The sequence below is a fragment of the Gymnodraco acuticeps genome, unplaced genomic scaffold, assembly GCF_902827175.1.
Source record: "Gymnodraco acuticeps unplaced genomic scaffold, fGymAcu1.1, whole genome shotgun sequence".
Lineage (NCBI taxonomy): Eukaryota > Metazoa > Chordata > Actinopteri > Perciformes > Bathydraconidae > Gymnodraco > Gymnodraco acuticeps.
Window position 1 is genome coordinate 813286 of NW_022992205.1, and position 22125 is coordinate 835410.

The window sequence follows — 22125 nt, forward strand, 5'->3', positions numbered from 1 at the left end:
TTTTGAAACGCGTCTGGTGTGTGTTGTCGCAGGAGGAGGTCGCAGCGTGGCGCAGCCGCAACGTAACGCGGCGCAGACGCTCCTGGTGTGTTTTGGGGGTAAGAGTAGGCCTAATGTGTTACGGAGCCTTCTCTTCAATATTGTTTCCACATAACGAGCATTTCGCGCTGCTCTTTTCCAATGTGGAAGCAGAATGTGTGAAAGCATACAGCACGATGCGGGGTGTGTCTCTAGACATCTTTAGACTGGAATAGTGGGTACGTGAACTCGCCTCACAGGTGCACATGCCAGGATAGAGGACATCAGACTCCAGAGAAAACTTGCTCGAGTCCGAGTCCAAGTCGGAGCGTCAATGTACAAGTCGAGTCCAAGTCATCGTGTGGGGAAAAATTCACGAGTCCGAGTCCAAGTCATCATGCGCGAGAATTCACGAGTCCAAGTCCGAGTCGCGTCAATCAGTGCGCAAGTCCGAGTCGAGTCACGAGTCCCGAAAATCGGCACTCAAGTCCGAGTCCAGGACTCGAGTACTCCATCTCTGGCGCAATAGAAGTGCGAACGTTGAGTAGTGATGCCATTGTGTTGCGGAAGTAAACAAAGGACTACAATAGATGCGTTTCAGGCAGGGGGGAGTGTGTTATTAGAGAGAAAATCCCGTTGGAGGGAACACTGGGATTTTAGCCATACAGACCATTTACATGCACAACAACCTATATAACACACTACAGGAAAAATAAACCCCCAAAAGTATAACAGGGCCTCTTTAAATTCCATTCATCTTCCTTCTTATAAGGTTGTGGCTTTAATTAAAAAGCCCTGCGGAACAGGTTGGCTGATTACAGCTCTTCTCATGACAAAGTGGGCGTGTATCACTAACCCTAACCCTACTTGGCTTTAGTGTAGCTGCACGAGTTAATGTGGGACTAATTGCACTTTCTCTGTGTCTTATAGTTAAAATACATACTTCCTAGCACAGGTACACCTACCTTAAACTTGAGCAGAGGACAGACAGATTCCCACACATATGTGGGTGTGCAGAGCCTTTAAAAGGAGACAACTCTAAGAATTTTAGCATATAAAACTTTTACAAACTGCATAGGCACATTTCACATTTCTGTTATTATGTTTTGTGTTGTATACTTCACCCACTGTTGATTTGGTGGAAACACATCCTAAACTTGTGGAATTTAAGAATCAGAGTTCCTACCATAAGATATGGAAACATCAACCTCCAAAAGACAATAACGGCTTTATTATTTGTAATGTGTATTGAAATCATCAATATAAAGTTCTGGTGGAAAATATTTATGAATGAAATGAACCTTACCCTGGTGCACTCAGACAGCACCTTTCATACAATCAAGAAGAGATTTTGCTTCAAGGCCTGGGCACAGTAAATGATAATGTGATAGTTTATTGATTCCTCTAAAGCAACTGTCTGTTGCCTGCATGCCTGCCTCCAGTTGGAGGGTGGCAGTCAAAGTCACCTACAGATCAGCAGCCCTGGAGCTGATGGACAGAATCAGTTTTCCATTGGATACTTTACCTTTCTTGACCCGAGGCTTTCTATCGGAAAGACAGGCGTTTAATGCCTTAAGAAATTGGAATTTTTATAATCAATATAAAACTGAAATACAGTTTTCTCACTGTAAATCTTATACTACCTTCATACCGGGAGCAAATGCCAGAACCACCAGATAGTGTTAACTAGGGCTGCACAATTTGGAAAAAATAACTGATTAATTTTATGCTCTTGCAATTGTGATTGGATTTGCAAATCTAAGCAAATTAAGATTTATATATCATTACTCACGTTATTATTACAAATATATTAAAGCGAGGATTTGAAAAAAAACATATATTTTATATAAAGAGGACCTATTATGGGCTGTGTTTTCCCTTTCCTGTAAATTGTTTTATACTGTAAGTTGATATGTATGTAAAGTCTGCAAAGGCAGTGGAGTGCCTGAAATGCCTCCATTGGAGTCATTTGTTTACTTCCCTAACATAATGACGTCACTATGTAACACTACCGTATCACATTATGGCTAAGGGTCTCTGAGCGGTTTATCAATCACAACAGAGCTAACCAATCAGAGCAGACTGGGCTCTGGTTTCAGACAAAGGGTGAAAAGAGGTGCTGCAGCACAGGCAGTATGAGAAAATAAAGAGCTTTTGAACATTAAAGCAACATGTCACAGTAGAGACACAAAATCCAAATATGAACCTGAAAAGGAGCAGAATATGCCCTCTTTGAATCTGTGGAATACAATTTTAGGCATGTCTTTTCTGCACCACCAAATTACTCAATTCAGAATGATATTTTCACAGCCTTTTCCAAATATTGCAAACACTGCAATTTGGATATTGCACTGGTCCATATTTTAAGATTTCAATGAATTGTGCCGTTCTAGTGTTAACCATACTAAAGTCCATTACACACTACATATACCCATACTTTCATTGCTTCTTTTATTGGATATTCTATCAAACTTAAAAAAACATGATGATGGTCTGCATGGTGAAGCCATAGGGGCTTTACATTTTTAGTGAGGCCTCCCACCTCTGCTCCAGCTGTAGGAAGTGTTTTTCAGAAAAACCTCTACTCATTATGGACTCCAAAGAGTTTGGATTCCTGTGGGCTTTCCTGTGCTGAAAGGGAGGCCTTTTATTTGTGCACACAGGTGTGAGGGTGTTAATGTGTGTCTACACCGTGCATATGTGTGAGTATGCGCTAGAGTCACAGCGAGGTCTTGGCAATTTCTCCTGCCTGGGTATTTGTGCTGAGTGCACATTTCCACTTTGGTTTAGTCAATAGTGTGCCTTTTTAAAGAATAGCTATCAATAGCACTTTCCACCATCAAGGTGTTAAGACTGTCAGCACATCCACCATATCTGTCAGCAGTTTTAGAATAATATTGCCTAAAATTACTTTGGGATTGTTATTGCAGAAATATGTATTTTTTTCTTAACATTGCAATGACAGCACATCAGCTCGTTACAGCTATTAAGCTCAAGGCAGCATTTTCTCCTGTGAGTTTTATGTTCGTTTGATGCCAGCATTTACTTTCTGGCTTCCCTTTTTACTCCTTGACAAATAGCTTTCATTAAACACATGGCATGGGACCTCAGCAAATGAGAACATTTACACAAAAGGAACCATGACAACCTGACATGCTCCTGGTATATGTGTAGAGCTCGAACCTAAGAAAGTACAACTTTACTTTTCCCATCCCTTTTTTTACCGAGTTCACCTTTTCGCCCTTTTGCCGCCTTGCATACTTTTAGACTTTAGTCTGGAAAAATGTAATGCAGCTTGCGGATCACATTTATTTTTCACAGCCCTCCTCACCTTGTTGTACTCGGTTGGATGTGCTGTGGGAGCAAAAAGAAAACTGTAAAATCTGAAACACACGTGTATACAAATATAAAATAAAGCCATAAACCAAATACTTTTGAAGGCTTTTTAATTAGAGTCTGTCATGTACTCTGCCCGGTAACACAGGGTGCATTGTGGGGTTGCTGCAATGGGAGAAGTGGGCAGTTGTTTATGAAGGAGATGTATGACCTGAGGACAAATAGAGCTCCATCAGTATGGTCAGCACACTGCGTGTGCAGTTACAAAGAACAGCTACGCTCAAGAGGGACCAGGGGGCAAAGCAGGTGAAGCTAATGGCTGCTGGTACGGCCCCGGCACACTAGCTGAAGGGAATGGAAACAGATGGGAGTTTGTGATTTGCATTCAGGCTGCTCGTGCTGTAGGCTGCGCTCTGCCCCAGGCTATGTCATTTGCATTGAAAAATGATTCCTACTTCTCTCCTTGAGCTATATGACTCACTGTGTCTTATAGGCACAGATAAGTTGTGAAGGGGTGCGCAACAATATCGATAGCTTCACAGCTCACATCCCTCACACCTGACGTACAGTCGGGCTGTGTATCGCTATTGTTCTGGATTTTTCCTCACAACAGTATTAATGATCAGTTTATGGCAAGGTACGTGTTGACAAATAGGTCTTTATGCCGTCTTCATGTGGGCTGAGATCAGTTTTGTCCTTTTAGATTGAGACGAATGATGCAGACTCATAAAGAATGCAGCAGAGTAATACTCTAAACTCTTTTGCTTAACACCACCGCAAAACCAAATGTCTGCTATCAGGAGCTCTGATATGATATGTTGACAGGTCACAACATCTGCCTCCAGGCGTGTGGTGGGCATTTATAGCAAAACAGGCAAAAACAACCAGAACTTGGACTCAAGTTTAACAATGCTAAACTTGTTTTGTGAGCAATAATCTGTTTTTTAATACACTGTATATATTGTAATAAACACATATTGAAGATTTTAATATGTTATAAGTGCACATTTTTCCTTTTTAAAAAAAAATATCATTATTTTACATGTGTCTTTAATAATAACAATAAGCTTAATTTTTATAGCACCTTTCATACAATAATTGAAGTTCAAAGTGCTTCACATTAGACTCTCTTAAAATACTCACAGGAAATGTATCTCACATAGAATACAGGTACCAGTAAAAGACATAAAGAGAACATTTAAGATAGCATAGAATAGACATATAACAAAATAATTTAGATTAAAGGTATAAGATGCATCGGAGTGCATTGAGAATATATGCAACAGAGAGCATGAGTTAGCTTTCTAAAAGGATATGTTTGGAGCTTTTCTTTAAATGAAGAAACCGTCACAAAAATACAATATATTTGTATTTATTCTGATCATTTTAAGGTCATACATACATCATTTTATTTACATTATATTTAGAATAATATAGGATAGGATAGGATTAGAGAACTGTACGGTTTACCGAAATAGCTTTTTATTTTCCCGGCATGTCTTGTTTGTCTGCAAGTTGCCCATCACTGTGAGAAGCTGCTGCTGCTGCTGCTGAGGAGTTTAGAGGGACAGATTTAATTAGTGTAGATGGGACGCTCCTACACGCTGCTTCCTGTCATATTATCAGTCATGTGGGGGAGGACTCTCCCTCTCCGGCAGCATCAACACAAGCCGTGTGATAGCTGTGTCAACAAGATTTCCCCCAGTGATGTCAGAGTGTGTTTTTAAATAGCTGGTTCAGGGACATGTTCTCATTCAAAAAGCCAGCAGTGATTATGGTAAGCCGCAGGCATGACAGGTAATGATTTGACAGTGTTCAGGGGCAAAGGAAGTAACTTAAGTTGTGATTTATATTTGTTCTCCTTATATGTGGCCTCGCAAAAGTTCTTTATAATTAGTAGACCAGCAACTGTTCCCACATTCAGTTTAAAGAGGCCCTACTATGCTTTTTGGTCTCCTCCCTTTCCTGCAGTGTTTTATAGGTTTTGGTGCAGGTAAATGGTCTGCAAAGGCTAAAATCCCAAAGTTTCTCTCCCACACACTCCCCCCCCCCACAATTGTGTTCTTGCCTTCCTCCAAATTCGATTAAAATCTGTTTTGTTTTTGACATATTTCTCCTAACTTTCAAAAATAACAGAATGCTCAGCTGCATATGGAAAATGTGACCACTTCCGAAAAAGTCTCCCCACAATTATCACAACAGTTCGACAGCAGCCATATGTGCTCTGTCAGACTTCAGGGAGTGTGTGTTTGCATGCTTGGATAGCAACAAACTATTTTGACCCCCCCCTCCAGCCTCTCAGCCTCCCCTTCCTCTCACTGATATTAAACCTGTAATGAGGCACACAGTGTTAGTTTAACTGTGCTAATATTTGGGTGCCTTCCAGGGTCTCAGCAGCAGAGCCCTGTTCCTCGGCTCCACTGGTGGGAGAGGAGCTCCCTGGTCTTTCTGCGGTGCCGCCAGCTGTGGAGACGACGACTGATTCAGCAGACCAAGGCGAAGAAATCCAGAAAAGCTCCAGTGAAGGTAAAGAACTAAATAATATTGACAGGGAAGTGATGCAACTCTAGATCAGATGTTACATTTCAAGATTACTCTCAAGCTCACCTCGGGACTCAGGCTCCTTCCACCTAGGAATTACAGTGTTCAGATCTTTAAGGAAACCAATTGGACCTCCAGAATTGTGTAAACAGCATAGTGGACCCCACCATAATGGCACTGGTAGTATCCATTTTTGTAACAGTATGTTGTGAGTACCGCACAGTGCATCTCTTGACCTTGATCTAAGGTGGCAAGAACACCATATTACAGGCTTGCGGTCGTCTTATGGATCATTGATCTGTACAGTGAGAGAGGTCAGATGCACATTATGTATAGATACATCTGTGCGCGCTCCATTCAAACACATAACGACACAAGAGGCGCGCACGTATTCTGCCATGATTTGATTTCTACACAGACATGACATGAATCCAATTAATTCAGGATGGGGATCAATAGAGAACCATTTCCATGAGGGAAAATTGCTTTTGGATTCCGACTCAGTCAGCAGTGCCGCCATTATTTGAAGGTGGCTCAGAAATGATAGATGTAAAAGAGCCCCGCAATGCTGCCCGACATTTTTGATGTCCCGCTCCTCTGATGTATTTTCACACAGGCCTCTGCTGTCATTTTCAACACGCACAGTATATTTAAACTGACTAAATAATGCAATTCTATTAAACCTCTCTCCTAGCCATCTAAAATCATTACTACAGAAATGGGAATACTCTAGTGCTGATGCTAATGAGAAATCTACTGCAATGCTCAATTTGTTTTACTTTTGGTACTTTCTCTTGTAGTTTTCTAACCCCAAACTCCAAGAAATATTTTGGAAATTATATGGAGGTCAGAACTGTTTATTGTGTAGAAGAGCTGTGTTCTGAATCTTCTTTATATGGATCATTATGAGTAATTATTACATGGTTTAGTTGAATACTCGATTCTGATTGGTCAATTCAGAACACGTGACACGTTGTTAATCCAGAACAGACAGACCGCTGTCAAGGATTTATTGACCGTTGTTAAGGACGCTCACATCTGCACAAAGAAGTCCGTTCGAATTAACTGTATACAGTTTGGCTGAAAAGCAAACTGCATGCAGTTTGCTTTTCTAACTGACAAGACAAGAGCGACAAGAAAACAGCGGAGAAGTAACGGGCAGAAACCCTCCTTTTTACGCAGCGGTCCAGACATAGACAACAGACGGCGACACATATTCAGTTGCCAGTTACTTTGGCAACTGAATGCCGATCTAGATCCCTCCGCTTCGCGTCGGGCTCCTGATCAGCCTGTCGGTGTTCTTTTCCCCATAATGACCGCGTCGCTGCACATTATCCCTTACTTAAGTACTTCCTGTTTGTTGAAGCTAAAAGGTCCATTCACTCCTTGATTGTGCTCACTGTTAATATAAACTATTTTGACCTATTTATTGTTTTTACATTATTGTTCACATTTTTACTTTAACTTCACCTATTTTATATACATTATTTTGTATTTATCTTTACAGTCACAAAATCCAAGTTCAACCCTAGAATAAATAACATTCTAATTCAGATTGATTCTGAATGATAAGGTTATACATGCATCACTATAGCTACATATTTTGAACACATTCATTTTTTCATTCGTTTAACTTTTACTTACTTTTTTTCTTTTACTTTTCGAACACTAAAACTCCATGAATTATTTTGAAGATTATTCAATGGAGGTTAAAACTGTCTGTGTAGAAAAACTGTGTTTTAGTTTGACTGAATCTACTTGATATGCATCATTATAAATAATGAAGTATTTCCTGTTTGTCAAAGCAAAAATGTCCCTTCACTCCTTGATTGTGGTCACGGCACATTTTGAAGTGATTATCTGACATTGAATGCTTTGCCTTGATCTTTTCTTTCACATTTGCCACTTAATGGCAGTGTATTTTTAAATTGCCTGCAGTGTCATGGTGACCTGTTCATGACTTTATTGGAGTGTCATTGTTTCGCTGTACAGCAAAGTTGAGTAAAAGTAGGAAACTTGGTTTAAAACATTTGGAATAATGTTCCCGTGAGACCCGCTGAGCAGATCTGCTGATAGCCAACATCCAGTTGTTCTCTCCTCCATTCTGAATCCTTTCTGAATGCACAAGCGTAGGAAAGTGTGCGATATATATAAAGAACATTTGTATAGCTAATCCTCTTTTGTAGAGACACACTTGTTCATCTCCTGGATTGTATCCAAGGTTATTTCCAGTTTTAAGACTGATCTCTGCTGAATAATCCACGACAGAATACACATCTCCAATCTGATTAATTGAAAACAGCGATTGTTGCTGTTCAGGGCTTAGGAGAAAGTGTAAAAGACAAATCACAGTTTAAAACCAAATCAATAAAGCTCACTGAGCTAAATTAGGCTGAAACAGTCTCAAAGCAGTTAACGACAAATCCTGCCGAGCGGGGAGATAGAAGGGGTCAATAGCTCAAACAAGCTGGATACAATCATGTTGCGTCACATGGACAAAGCCATTACGGCACAATGCACATCTCCCTGAGGAAGAAGACCTTTACATGCAAATGATACAATAAGTATGGAAATATTCAAAAGGCTGTGTACAATTCCTAACCAGAGGCATAAGATCTGGCGTCTTTTATATCTGCTCTGTTCCGCCAAAAAGGATTCAGGCAATTCAGTTTGGAGCTGTGTGTCTTTGTGTGTGTTGTTTTTGGGCGAGAAATGTAAAAGCCCTCACAACAGGAGGTGTGACTATCCAACAGAAAGGGAGATAAAGAAGGCACCACTCTTTCTATATTTCAAAAAAACCCAACAGTGTTTACTTTGATGCTACTGGCTTTTCTTTGCCAGCTCTACTCGCGGCTGAAGCTGAGCCACAGACGGCGGAGGCTCCCGAGGTTATCTATGATGATGTTCCAAGTGAAGGCCCCCTCTCTCCTGATGAAGGTGAGTAGCTGCGACACACTTTGTGTTTGCTCTGGATGATCGTCCTTTCTGATGCCGAGCTTCTGAGGTGTAATAATGTGTGTGTTTTGGCAGATATGATCTACGAAGATGTTCAGAGAGACAGCCGTCCTCTGGATAGAGACAACGGATGGAGCTCCAGTGAGTTTGAAAGCTATGATGAGCAGTCTGATAACGAGACCAAATTACCAACACGAAGCAAGGTAGTATTAGTGAGTTTGTGGACGCATGTGTATTCATCTCATTATCATCTCGGTTTATCTTATATGGCAACTGAAACGTTGATTTTAATGAAATGTAATATGTCAACAGATTTCAGTTGAAAGCAATAATATTAAAACAAAATATTACGTTCAACTTCATGCTATTGCTTTCAACTAACCTAATACAGTTGTGTGAAATCTGTTGACATAATCCATTTATTTAACGTCAACCTTTTAGTGTGTGTTGTGGCCGGCCAAGGTTGTTGTTGGTGGGGTTTCCACCATGAAATAATCAAGGAGAATATTTCATTTCCTGCTCCTCTGGCACAGTCCTCTTTATTAATGTAGAGAACTATAAAGCAATAAAGGAGACTATAAAGAACATGAAAAATGTTTTTCAGTCCGTCTAGGTCTTAAACTTTCACTGCCGGATGAAAGTAAACAAGAAGCATTTCAGTTTGAAGAGCCTCAGATCTCCTCGCCTTCTTTTCTGCTAAGGATGCTGTTCATCAGCGTTGTGCAGCACGGCTCCAGAGTATCAGTCCTCCACATGATGGCACTGTGTGCACATTCACACTGCAGCATGTTCTTTATGCTTCGCCAGCCTTTACCGTGCATGCATCTCTGCAGACATAGGGACAATGTGGAGCCATAGTAATAAAACATATTTTTCTCGAATTCAATCATTATTAATGTATAGATAGACTCGCCTATACATATTTTTTAATTTGTAGGTGTTTGCATATGAATACAATTATATTTTAAGGCAAGAAAATCAGTGCTTTGAGAAACAGGGAGACCAAAGAGAATGAAGTCGATGTATTGGACTGAAATGAGCTGCTCAGGTAATTACAAAAAAAGGTATGTTGTGAAAAAACCCACCACGCTTCTTTCAGATTGCTTGTCCCAGACCACTGAACACAAGGAAGGGTTCAGCTGCACCGTTTGAACAGTTAATGAAGGAACCTTGACTATTACGGGGCCAACAACACTTTTCTAGCTAGCAAATCCTTCAACCCAAAACACATCGTTTTTAATTACTCGCCTGATTAATTTTTCACCAAGTGTACTTGAAGTTCCCTTGTTCAGTTTACTGCTTAATTTGAGCAGCTTGGAAGAGCTGGGACAGAGTTTGCTTCTTTAATAACTGCCTGCACCCCTCACCCTCCCCTCACCCTCCCCCTCCACCCTTCTACAAACCAGTGTCCATAGAGTGGTGCAGTGATGACAGAATGTGAACCCGGAAACTAGCATCACAAGGCTCTCTCTACAAAGATCAACAGGAATGTTCTATTGGTTTTGGAATATTGCTGAAAATAAGCTAAGAAACAATTATGTTACTTGCATATTTCACCACTTTGATCATTTTTGAAGCATAAAGCAATAGCCAGATGTAAATAGCTAACGTAAGGCTATAACAAACTTCACCAGAGTCTCATTACTTCACATCACCACTTAAAGGGGCCCTTTTATGCTTTTTTGGGTTTACCTTGTCCTGTAGTGTTATATAGGTTTCTTGTACATGTCAATCTAAATTTCCAAAGTAACTTCCTGAGGGTACACCTTCCTTAACATAGTGACATCACTATGTAACACTTGCGCCTCTATTGGCTAGCGCTCAAACACATTGTACGTGATAGGCAAAGGGAAGGCACATCTCTAAGTGGTACACCAATCCCAACAGCCGGCCAGCTAACCAATCAGATCAGACTGGGCTCTGGTTTCAGACAGAAGTTGAAAAGAGGTGCTGCAGTACAGGCAGTATGAGATAAACAAAGACCTCATGTCACAGTAGACTAGAGGCACAAAATAGAATTATGAAACCTAAAATAGAGCATAAAAAGGCCCCTTTCATTGTTAGCAACTGTTGTTTTTATGACACATAACAGGTTTAACGAGTGGGGTACAACAAACGTTAGGACGTCTCACCAAAAACCACTGACTTCAAGACGAGCTAAGTGCTAAAATGCTAACTTATTTCCGGGTAGTGAAACTCATCCCTGCACCATTCCATAAGTATCATACATCATAACCCCTTTGATCATAGCCGTGCTCCAAGCCTTCACTCTATGCTTGTGATTCATTCCCAATGTTGCGTAGCTTATTTTGCCTTGATCACTTTGCCTCCGTTTCCTTTTTTCTTTTTCCTCTTCCCTACTCTTTTCCTCCTCTCTACGCCTTTCATGGCTAAACGCGACCTCCCCCCTCTCTCCTTGCCCCGCCTGTCCCTGTCCAACACCTGTAGCTCTCTCCTGACGTGAGTCGGCTGAGGGAACGCTGTGCCAGGACCAAACGAGAGCTGGCCATGAGACTCTCTGGCAAGCACAACTATGACATCAAGGTATATTTCCAGCAGCAAGTGAACACAGCTATATCACGCTATTTTATCCGCAGAGCTCAAATCTCTCTGCTAGATGTTTGTCAACAGGATTGATGATCACCCAGAGCTGAAATATGCTGTGTTGTATGCTCAGCTGGCCCAAAGGCTTAGCTGGCTCTCTGCACCATCCTCTCCCCAGCTTCCCTTTGGACTGTGACTTTGCTTTGAGACTCTTCTATTGATCCCTCTCTCCTTCCCCTGCCTGGTTTAACATCAAGATGCATTTATGGGACACATGAATTATTAAACAGTATTCCGCGTATTTACTTCCATAAACGCCAGTGCAACTCGCACCCAATTAATGACCCACTTCCCTGAAGTAGCATCATTTAAAAATACTACCACCCTGCGTGTATTCTTGTGTCACTGGAGTCTGGTTGCAGGGCCTCTGGGATGCTCAGGGTGGAGTTTTTGGTCAGCCGGATTCTCCCACACTGAGCCAAACTAGAGCTCACTCCGTTAGGATAATCTGTAGATGACGCGCTCATAGTCTCCCTGATTAGAGGGCTGCGCGGCGACCCGCAGGGAGTCGCAGATGGTGAGATTCACGATGAGACCACTGACTGAGCGCCTCTCCTCTCCATCACTCTGCAGAGGAGCACCGTAGGTTATCAAGTCTGCACAGCATGGCACTCTCCTCGCACTCTAAAGCTCCTCCGTTGTCTCTCTCTGCTCCTTCCTACCAGGTGCAGCAACTCATGAAGGCGGCCAGAAGCGGAACGAAGGATGGGCTTGAAAAGACCAAGATAGCCGTCATGCGGAAAGTTAACTTCCTGCAGAGAAAGGATCAACCGGGTAATGCGGGTGAAGTCTGACCACTTTGTTAACGTTGGTCAGCTGGATCTTTTTGGATGAAAGAGTTCTACTATACTGGATAATGGGGATTTCTTATGAAGTCTTGGTTTTTTCTCCTTACACTTTCAATTATAGGCAGTTGCTTGTGTGCAATGTCAGGCAAGCCAAAGTAGCGTTCAATAGCGGTGGAGTAGAAAGTCTTACTTTATGCAAATCCCCTCAGGGTGAAATGAAAGAACTGTGAAGAGAAAAGATCTCACTGATTATAACTATAATACATAAAACAGATTTCTCAGTTTTAAGACAAGCGATGTGGTCGAGTAATGTTTTTGAAGTGCGAGAATGAAAAGGATGAGGCAATTCATGCGGTACACTATGGGTTCCTTTATAGGAGCCCTTGTCTAACAATAGTCAGAGATTACCATCCATTAATGGAGTATCGAGCAGCTCTACAAACCATAGATACCAGACCTACGCCTCAAAGAAATCTCAGTCATCACAAAGAGGTAAAGAGGCCAGTGCTGCTATTTTTAGGTGTTATGGGGGGGGGGAAATCTGCACGGCATTATATTTATTTTCCCACCAATCCCTCTGTTATCATTCCAAAGACTTTAATTGGAACGGTGGAAGGAAGCTGCTGGTATCTGTGTCTTTATGTTACGGGTAAAGTGGGATTTTCTTTGACTGCCGAATGTCTTTGTGCCAGTGCGGAAATGAGAATGTGTTGGATGGTGTTTTTGCAGACACACTTCTGTGTGCCTCTCTTACTCAAACAGTGATACAGTATTGTTTTGAAAGTTATTTCCTTTTTTCCGAAGGCTTCTCTCTCTCTCTGCCTCTTCCTCAACACCTCTTTCTCTCTCGCTCTGTCTCTTTCTCAGAAAGTATAGAAACCTCTTCACATTTTCGAGGTAATAAACTTGGTGTGTCGCAATGTGTCTCTAGCTGCAGTGAGATCTGGAGGGTGCCTTTCTGTTTTTCCCTGTCTGGTTTATTTTTTCTCACACATGCATGCACTCTTTTTCTTATTTTTTACCTTTCTGTATGTTTGTCCTTTATTCTTGAATGTGTGCAGAGGAGGAAGATGATGCAGGATACCTGGATGTGGCCGTGCCAGACATTAAGCATCCTCCCCCACAGCTGAGCCCAATGCCCGAGGGGCTCACCAGCCACCAGGTGCACCTCACGATTTAACAAGCACTCCTTCCTAAATGAGTTTAACCCAGGAACTCTAACATCAAGCATTTATGTGAACCCATTGTGTCCCAACAGCCTTAAGATCAGGCTCTAAGCTGACATGTTAAGAATTATTTGCCAGTCACGTGCTATTTTTACCACTTAACACACACTTAACGCTTGCATAATCTTAAAGCATGTAAAAACAAAAATGCAAATGATGACATTACCGAGCTGCACCACAGTGTCCTCCCGTATTTCCAGCGCAGATTTGTACCTTGAATAGCATAGCAGTTAAATTGCAGAGAAAGCGCCTGTAGACCACAAATGGTAACTGCACCGTTCTCATTAGGTAACGCTATTCAGTTTCATGAAATTGCACAGGAGTGACACATTTGTATCGATTGACACCACTCATTTCTACACATCTACATGCTAGGGCTGCACGATTTGGAAAAAAGTAATATAAATGCAATTATTTTTAACTGCCATATGATTCGCGATATTAGAGGGAATGAACATTTCTTAAACATTAACTTATCATGAAAAATATATTCCAATTATCAGGAAGATCTGTACCAAACAAGGATTTTAACGTTTGTAGGCCTGGAACTTCTCGACAACACCGTAATAGGATTATGATTAAAATCACCTTTTATTAATTGGGACTCGAACCGGCAACACTTTAGTTACCAAGCCAAGTCCCTACGCACTTAACTGTTGCAGTGCGAATAATAAATACTTCCAGTATTATATTTTCACACATTTTATATTTACAAATGATTGTGCTTACTGCGATTTTGATATTGCACTAGACCATATTGCTATTTCAAAAACAAATCTAATTGTGCAGCTCTCTTTGAATCAGACCTTCGATGGGGGCCTTGTTCAAACAGACCTACTGTTCTTTGAGTCTTTTTCCTCCCGTGACAAACACATGATTATTGTTCAATCATCAACCTGCGGCGTGCCTAACTGTAAGCACAGTGCACGCTGCCGCCCCATCATGTCCTCTTAGCGCTGCGTTTCCTGACTGGTCTGTTGTCTGCGCAGGTTGTCAGACGCCATATCCTGAGCTCCATCATCCAGAGCGAGCGCAGCTACCTGGAGTCTCTCCGGAGGATCGTGCAGGTGAGCTGCTTAGTCCCTGTTGTACTCCACTGCCACATGCAATAACTTCATCATTTAGCCATTATGAATAACACCGGAAAGAGAAGCAGTGATATCCATCAAATTACAGAGGTGTCTCAGCATAAGTAGTCCTGATGAAAACAGCCGCCCTCATTTCTGTGGCGTGGAGATGACGCTAAGAGAGAAAGACTGTAAGGCAGGATGGGATGCAGCCTCTTTTAGTGGGGTCTTGTTATCTCCTCATCGCAGAAAAATAGGAGCAGCCTACTGAAATGGAATCAGCAGCTATCAACAGTTTCCTTATGTCCTGTAAAGCCTTCCACTGTCGAAATGTAATGAGCTACCTTTGTTGTGGGGTGACATGATTGCGCATGATGCTTTGGAGGTTTAGCACGTTTGAAATCTCTCTTGTTCAGGGAGTCCAGCTGAATGCTAAACGTAGTGTCCCCAGACTGATAACATATACAAGATGAAACGCCACAAGCACAATTAGACTTGATACTTTGTATTATTGCAGTAAAACAGATTGCACATCTCATGTTAATTCTTCTGTCGATGATTCATTTGCTTTGATGGATTTGCGGAGATAAAACTTGCAAAACATCAATGAAAATTACCACCACAATTGCTTTAAAAGTGTAATTTTCATGTTTTACATTTAGCTTGTTCTTAATATCTATACTTTGGTATGTTTTAAACAAGCCATGTTTTCTGCCTCCCACAGAGAATCTTGTCCACAAACAGCCTGACAACTGATTTCTGTAGGCCATGCTAATACTCCCATGCGTGCTGACTGAAGAATCAATCAGTGCCTCTTTCACCATGTTGCTTTTGCATCTGTCACTCTGCTGGGAGCTTCCTTTTGCCATTATTATTTTGGCTTTTATGATTACAAGTCACCTTGGGTTGTGAACATGTTTGCACACGTCAAATGTATTTGCAGGCGACTCCTTTAGAGTTCCGCCTGATTCACAGGATTTGTTTCTGATATCCATCAGTTGTCTATTTATACTACTATAGGAAGAGATGTAAAGGAAGTTGGGATGCTGATTTTTCTTAAAGCCCCTCCACCAAACACATACATGCACAAATCAACAACCAATTTCCTCTCTCAATCCCACCAGGAATACCAGAGACCGTTGATGGAAGCCGATCCACGCATCCTGAGCTCGAGAAAGATCCGGCCTATATTTTTCAGAATGAGGGAAATCACACAGTGCCACTCCATGTTTCAGATTGCTCTGGCGTCACGTGTCGCCGAGTGGGACAGCTGTGAGAAAATCGGGGACTTATTTGTTGCCTCGGTAGGTGTCCTACATGTGCATGTTTTTCTCTATATTTGTGAACTAGGAGTGAGATTTATACAGCGTGTGTATATATTGTTTTTGTTTCAGTCTTAACATGCAATCAATAACATGCATGCTGGGTAAAGAAACTCCTTTTTTTCTGTATAACACAATATCTGCTCCCACGGTTGTAATGAGCTGAAGGTTGAGCAAACAGGGCTAGCTTACTCCCAAACGCAGAATCAATTACACATGTGATGAATATCTCCACTGCATCCAAACCACTCTGGGATATGTGTTTAAACATTTTGGCACTACAATAATAGTGTTCAGTGTGAGTTTTCTGTAGAGAGTCTCTTCATACATAAGGTCTGCTCATTATTTGCCTATTAGAGGGACTCTTTTTTTCTCTGCTGTTTCATTGATATCCTTATTATTAAATAAGAGCACACTGGAAATGGAAAGTACTGGAACTCCCTTTATTGAGCTTATTGTTGCAATGTATGTACCTGCAAAGTAATATGTTGTAGTAATACCCGAGAGGCAGGATCCTGAAGGAGGCTGCGAGCAAAGAGGGTTAATTCCTTCATGCGATGTGCTAATCCCCCATCACTCCTAAAACTATCACTATCGGCTGCCTGGTGTGAGTTTAATTGAGGAGAGAGAATAAATGTCTACTGCAAATCCGACACACACCCCCACACACACACACAGCGTCGCACTCGGTCACCTCATTCCTCTTTGCCCAGCTTCTTAAATGGCTCGTGAAGGGTGTTGTGGTAACTGGAATGGTAAACAAAGCATTCTTTGTTGTTAAAAGTACTATACTTAAAGGGCTATTTCCTTGCCTCTGTTTAGAATGAAATTACCTATAGATCGCCCTGAAAACATTATGGTTAGCAAAACATTCAAGATGTCAAAAGAAATGACATGACTGTGTTTGTGGAAGACAAAATAAGACATGGCAGTACCCTCTCATTGTTGCGCTGTTGTTAATAATTCAGATAATCATTTTGTTTTGTTTCTGCAGTTTTCCAAGTCCATGGTGCTTGATGTATACAGTGATTACGTGAACAACTTCACCAACGCCATGGCTCTCATCAAAAAGGCCTGCTTGTCCAAACCGGCTTTTCTTGAATTCTTAAAGGTGAGATTTTCTTTGTTATTTTTGCTTTCTGAATCTTAACGTTACCCAATTGGTTTTTAGCTCCTCTATTTGTTATCTGTTGTAGTATTGACCTATGGTCGCCAACATGTGCCAAACGCGCTACACGGACCAAATACATTTTCGTGCTGCAGTTTCAAAAACGATGCAAATATTTAAACACAAAACATGCGCAACGTTTACTAAAAGCGGTGTATAAACGAAACTACAAATACAAAACTCTGCAAGTAGCTCAAAACATGACGCAAACCAGGAAATTAAAAAGGGATGCATACAGCTAGGACCTGAGTGCAAGTTGATGAAAAGGGATTTTAAAGTTGGTCAACTGTCACTGGATTTAAGGATATTAACCTTAAATTAACCTTAAATATATGTTTTATTGGCTTATTTTAGAATGTGATTACATGATTCCTTCCGATATTATTGCAGATCTGCTGTAAGCTAGCTAGCTAACGTAGCTAACCTAGTCATTTGAAATATACTGACAAATCACTCACAATTATAAAACATGCCAACGGTGACAGCTTGCCAACAAGCTGTGGGCATCACTTTAGTGTCTCTGTTTCAGTTGTGTTTTCAGCATTTTGCAGCCTTTTTTATTTTTGTTTGCAGCGTTTTGTTGATAAAAAGCTTTTAGTTAACGCTGCGCATGTTTTGTGAAGTTGGTGAATGTTTTCTAAATGCGGTTCTTAATTTGCATGTGTTTTGGCACATTTGTGTTTTTATATTTGCATGGTTTCTTAAAGTGGACCTATCATGCTATATTTGAAACATATATTGTAGGGCCATACCTAAATAAAACATGTCTGTGAAGTTTTTTTTTCAAAATACCAAACAGATCATGCATTTTAGCCATGCCTCATTGCCGCAGCTGACCACGCCCCCCTGCAAAGGAGGGGGGCCATGTTACCCTGCTGTTACCATGCTGTTACCATGCTGTTACCATGCTGTTACCATGCTGTTACCATGCCACGGCAACCCCACATTCCCCTGATAGGCGGAGCTCCTTGTTTCTGAGAGATATTTCAAATCTGTATCAGTCTGTATCAGATCCGTTGCAGCCCCGTTTTTAGAGATTTGGGTATAGAGTGGCGAAGTCACGCCCATCTACTTCCGGTCCATGGGACCTTATTTCTGAAAAATGATGTATTGAAGTCAATGGAGAGAAAAAACGTATCTTTCGATCCCGTTTGAATTGTGCCATGAATTACACATATGATGTTTGTCTATCTTAAAAAATTATTTCCATGTCAAAAAAGTCACAGTTTGTCATAAAACTGTTGAAATATAAGACTATGAAAAATACGCAACTAGAAAGACTACAAATCCCAGAGTCGTAAGTGATGTCACAATTGTTTTCCTCCACTAAATATAAGAGATAGCTAAGATCAGATAACTTTAACAAGATGCCTGTGTGCTTAGTACCAGGTTGTTATCATACCAGCAATGGGTCTTGCTCGTTCTTTCGCTTCTCGTCTGATGAAAGGACCAGGAGTGGCTGGATCAAGTTAGCTACCTAGCTAGTAGCAAGCATGTTAGTTAGCATTACAGGCAGCTTTGCATGACATTCTTCTGGACGTGTTTCATTGTGGTGATAGTGAGGGTAGCCAATCCCTTGTTTTGCAAGACAGTAGTGACGGCCATCTTGGTGACGTGTGTTGTTGTGACAGTCTGCAATACCGGAGATGTAGTTCATTCAGCGTTTCACACAAACAAATGTGTTACTTCACAGTTTTACGACACATTTTTATTTTTTGGACTTTTTTTAAAATTATCTTTTAAATTGACAAACATCATATGTGTAATTCATGGCACAATTCAAACGGGATCGAAAGATAATCTTTCTCTCTCCATTGACTTCAATACATAATTTTTCTGAAATAAGGTCCCATGGAGCTCCACCGGAAGGGGAGGGACTTCGCCACTCTGTGGAGGAAAAGAGAGAGGGTTGTGTTTTCTGACACTTGGTGAGTTCCCTGAGACACCGGGGACACATATTCATGTATAAAAGACGTACAAAAGTGCATTTTGCATGATAGGTCCCCTTTAAGTTGCAGTGCGTTTTTCCTAATGGGAGTGTTTTTGGCCAGTGTAGCGTGTTTACACCTGTCTGCCACCGTATTGTGCAGATATTGAAACTAGCAAAGCCCCATAGCTAAAGGTTTCAATAATGTACACTACTAGGTATGTGTATATAATAATATGTTTTTTCACACAAAATAGTAGTTTTGTGCTCATAGTATGTCAACTACAGCAGCAATTTGTCTGAAGCACTGTATAACCGACTGTGGTAGATATTACACTGACATATCCCAAAGTGTCCATATTCCAGCTATTATAAGAGGATTACTCTCAGAATATGATACTTCTTGGTATGTATTTTTAGGCTGCTCTTTGCACATTTAAAAAAAAAGTATATCTTCAAAAGCTATCAAGAGTTTCATAATAAAAGATGGAGAAATCTTCAAATGAATGAATTCCATTGAGGCTGGTTAACAAAAAGAAGAAAATTGCAACCCCTTTAGTTCATTTAGTAGTTATGTGAAATGCAATTTGACGACTTTCCAGAACCAGACAATCATGATCGGTTATACTTTTACGTTTTTCAGATACTGTATTAATTAGGGATCATGAACAAGGGAAAATAGAGCCTCGCTTCACGGAGAGTGCCAAGGAATTATTTAAATGTGCTGAGTTGAACAATTCCCTGTGCGCTCCGCTTTCATGCATGAGTGTGACCTGTATCATCGAGCAGTAATGCTGATTTACAGAAGCAGATCCCACAGCTGACAGCCCTGCATGTTACATCCTGACCACACGTGTGCCTCCTTTCTTTTAAAAGGTTTCCATGTCCCTCCTACTGCCTGTTGGAGATCTAACTGTCAGTGTGAAGATGAACAAAATAATAACGTGGCTAGACACGCACTGAAACTATCACAGACTTCATTACCTTGCTTTTAATACATTGCGGAGGCACTGAGTGCATATGCACGTGGCCATGAACACGCAGGGCAAATCGACAGGTACAGGGGCCATTACTTTAAGCGCTTAAAGCAGGGGTGGGGAACCTCCGCCCCCCGGGCCGTATACGGCCCGCGAGACCATTTGGTACGGCCCTCGAGGTAATTTATAAACACACGCAAAAAAGAAAAAAATTAAAGAAATCTAGACCGCAAACAAATTAAAAAAGCGAGTGACTGTGTTTCCTGGCCAAGGTCAGGGTCCTTGAACACAACACGAGCCTAACGTGTCTTCACGTGGTATATATGTCTCGTCTGACAGGGGTGCAGTTCTGACGGAGAGCACCAGAACACGGCTCCGACACTTCAGATAAGGAGCCGTACACATGCCGCAGTTCTCATTCATAACACTCCGTTCGATGTCTCACTATGGGATGCGCCTCATCGCGGAGCAAACAGAAGCATCAATCTCATTACGCCAATCCTGATTGGCTGGAGATCTTGACGTCAGCGTCATGGAAATCACCCCCTATAAGTAGCTTGCGCCACAACGCATGCGCCATTCAAACACCTCTTCTCGCTTCAGAGCACATCTCTATGGTAGCCGGACAAGCTTCACGGTCCACAGACTGAACCCAAATATCCATTTCGGTCGACGGGCGCTTGCCGGCTACTCCTTCTGCTTCGCAGGAAGACGGTAATTATTAACGCTAGTTATTGTTGAAATCGACCTCGCCGCTCTCTTTCCCCGGAAAGTAAGCTAGGTCTGATTTTTTCAAGCTAGCGTTAGCTTGCTCCCTCACTACCGACACCACGGTAGCGAGGAAGTCTTTTCTTTTCTCTTCCCCACGGAGGAGGAAAGGATTAAAAGGAGCATACTGCCACACCAGTCAGTATTCTCTGGGAATAAAAGACCCCACACCGTCCTTTTCTCCGGATTAAGGACAGGGTGGTTACCTCTTTTTCTCCCAACCTACCTGTTGAGAGCGGGTCCTCTCCACGCCACGAGGCGAACAAGATGGACGCCCCTCTCCCTCACACCAGAGGAGTCAGGGACTCGGTGGCTCGACTCTGCGGCTGCGGGTTGAAGATCTCGGGCACAGACACACACCAGGTCTGCTCGTCCTGCCTCGGGCTGGAACACGCCCGAGGCGCTATCGACAACCCCGGCTCGTGCGGACATTGTGTCCGCTTCACCGTAAAGAGCCTCCGCCGACGGCTAGCACGCCAAGCTAGCCTGTCGGAGCAGGAACCCCCCATGTCCTCTGACCTGCCGGCCGGCAGTCAAGACGCGGGGGCATTTGCCACAGAGAGTGAACCCCTCTCCATGTCGGTCTGGGGCTCAGTATCTGCGATGGCCGCAGAACCGGATTCCCGCGCCCTGGCAGGCCGGGACCCGGTGGCGGCAAGACACGCGGGAACGGGACCCCACGCTTTACCGAGCTGGGGCTTCCAGTTAGACCTCACCATGGTCTCACCCGCGGAGGATGTCCTCGAGCTGGATTACGACGAGGACGAAGAGGACGCCTCGGTGTTCCTCCTGTCCGAGTCGGATGAACATGAAGAGGACATCTTCATGTCATCGGCTCAGGCTGCAAAGCCTGGAGCGAGGGCTGCTCTCCCAGACGATAGCATACCAGCTTCGCCCTGTCTGAGTATGGACCTGCAGGCCGTGTGCAAACGCGCTGCGGCCAGACTCGACATCCCGTGGCCTGAAATGGCCAAGGAGACCTCCAGGTCCCGCTACGAAGGGAAACATTTTCCCCAAGCAGCGCGGACAAAGAGACAACTCCTTCTGGTCTTCACGGAGATGTTGGATGAGGTGTCGGTCTCGTGGAGAGACCGGCCCTTCAGCAACAAGGTCCCAATCCAGGGTGCCTCCTCCCTAGACTGTGATGGAATGGAGAAGCTCGGCCTGCTCCGCATACCGCCCATGGAACCGCTGGTAGCAGCCCACCTCCTACCGAGGATGGGCCTGTCACCAAGCAGGAACCCCACGCTGCCGGCAAAGTCGGACCGATTTCAGTCGACAATGACTGAACGGTCCTACAAAGCCGCAGCGTTGTCCGCCAGGGCCCTGAATGTGGCCTCGCTGCTAACCGCTTACCAAGCGGAGCTCTGCGAGGACCTGTCGGGTAACCCGGGTGCAGCCACTCTGGACGAGATGGCGGCGGTCACA

General features: G+C 42.6%; 1 protein-coding gene across 1 annotated transcript in view; it reads left to right on the forward strand.

Moving 5' to 3' along the window:
• arhgef10la (Rho guanine nucleotide exchange factor (GEF) 10-like a) overlaps positions 1–22125 on the forward strand; it is a 175065-nt gene that overhangs the window by 16972 nt on the left and 135968 nt on the right. Inside the window, 9 exon segments of the mRNA XM_034205647.1 lie at positions 5741–5880; positions 8737–8832; positions 8926–9053; positions 11299–11394; positions 12120–12228; positions 13304–13404; positions 14458–14535; positions 15660–15839; positions 16852–16968. Coding sequence (XP_034061538.1) covers positions 5741–5880; positions 8737–8832; positions 8926–9053; positions 11299–11394; positions 12120–12228; positions 13304–13404; positions 14458–14535; positions 15660–15839; positions 16852–16968 — 1045 coding nt within the window.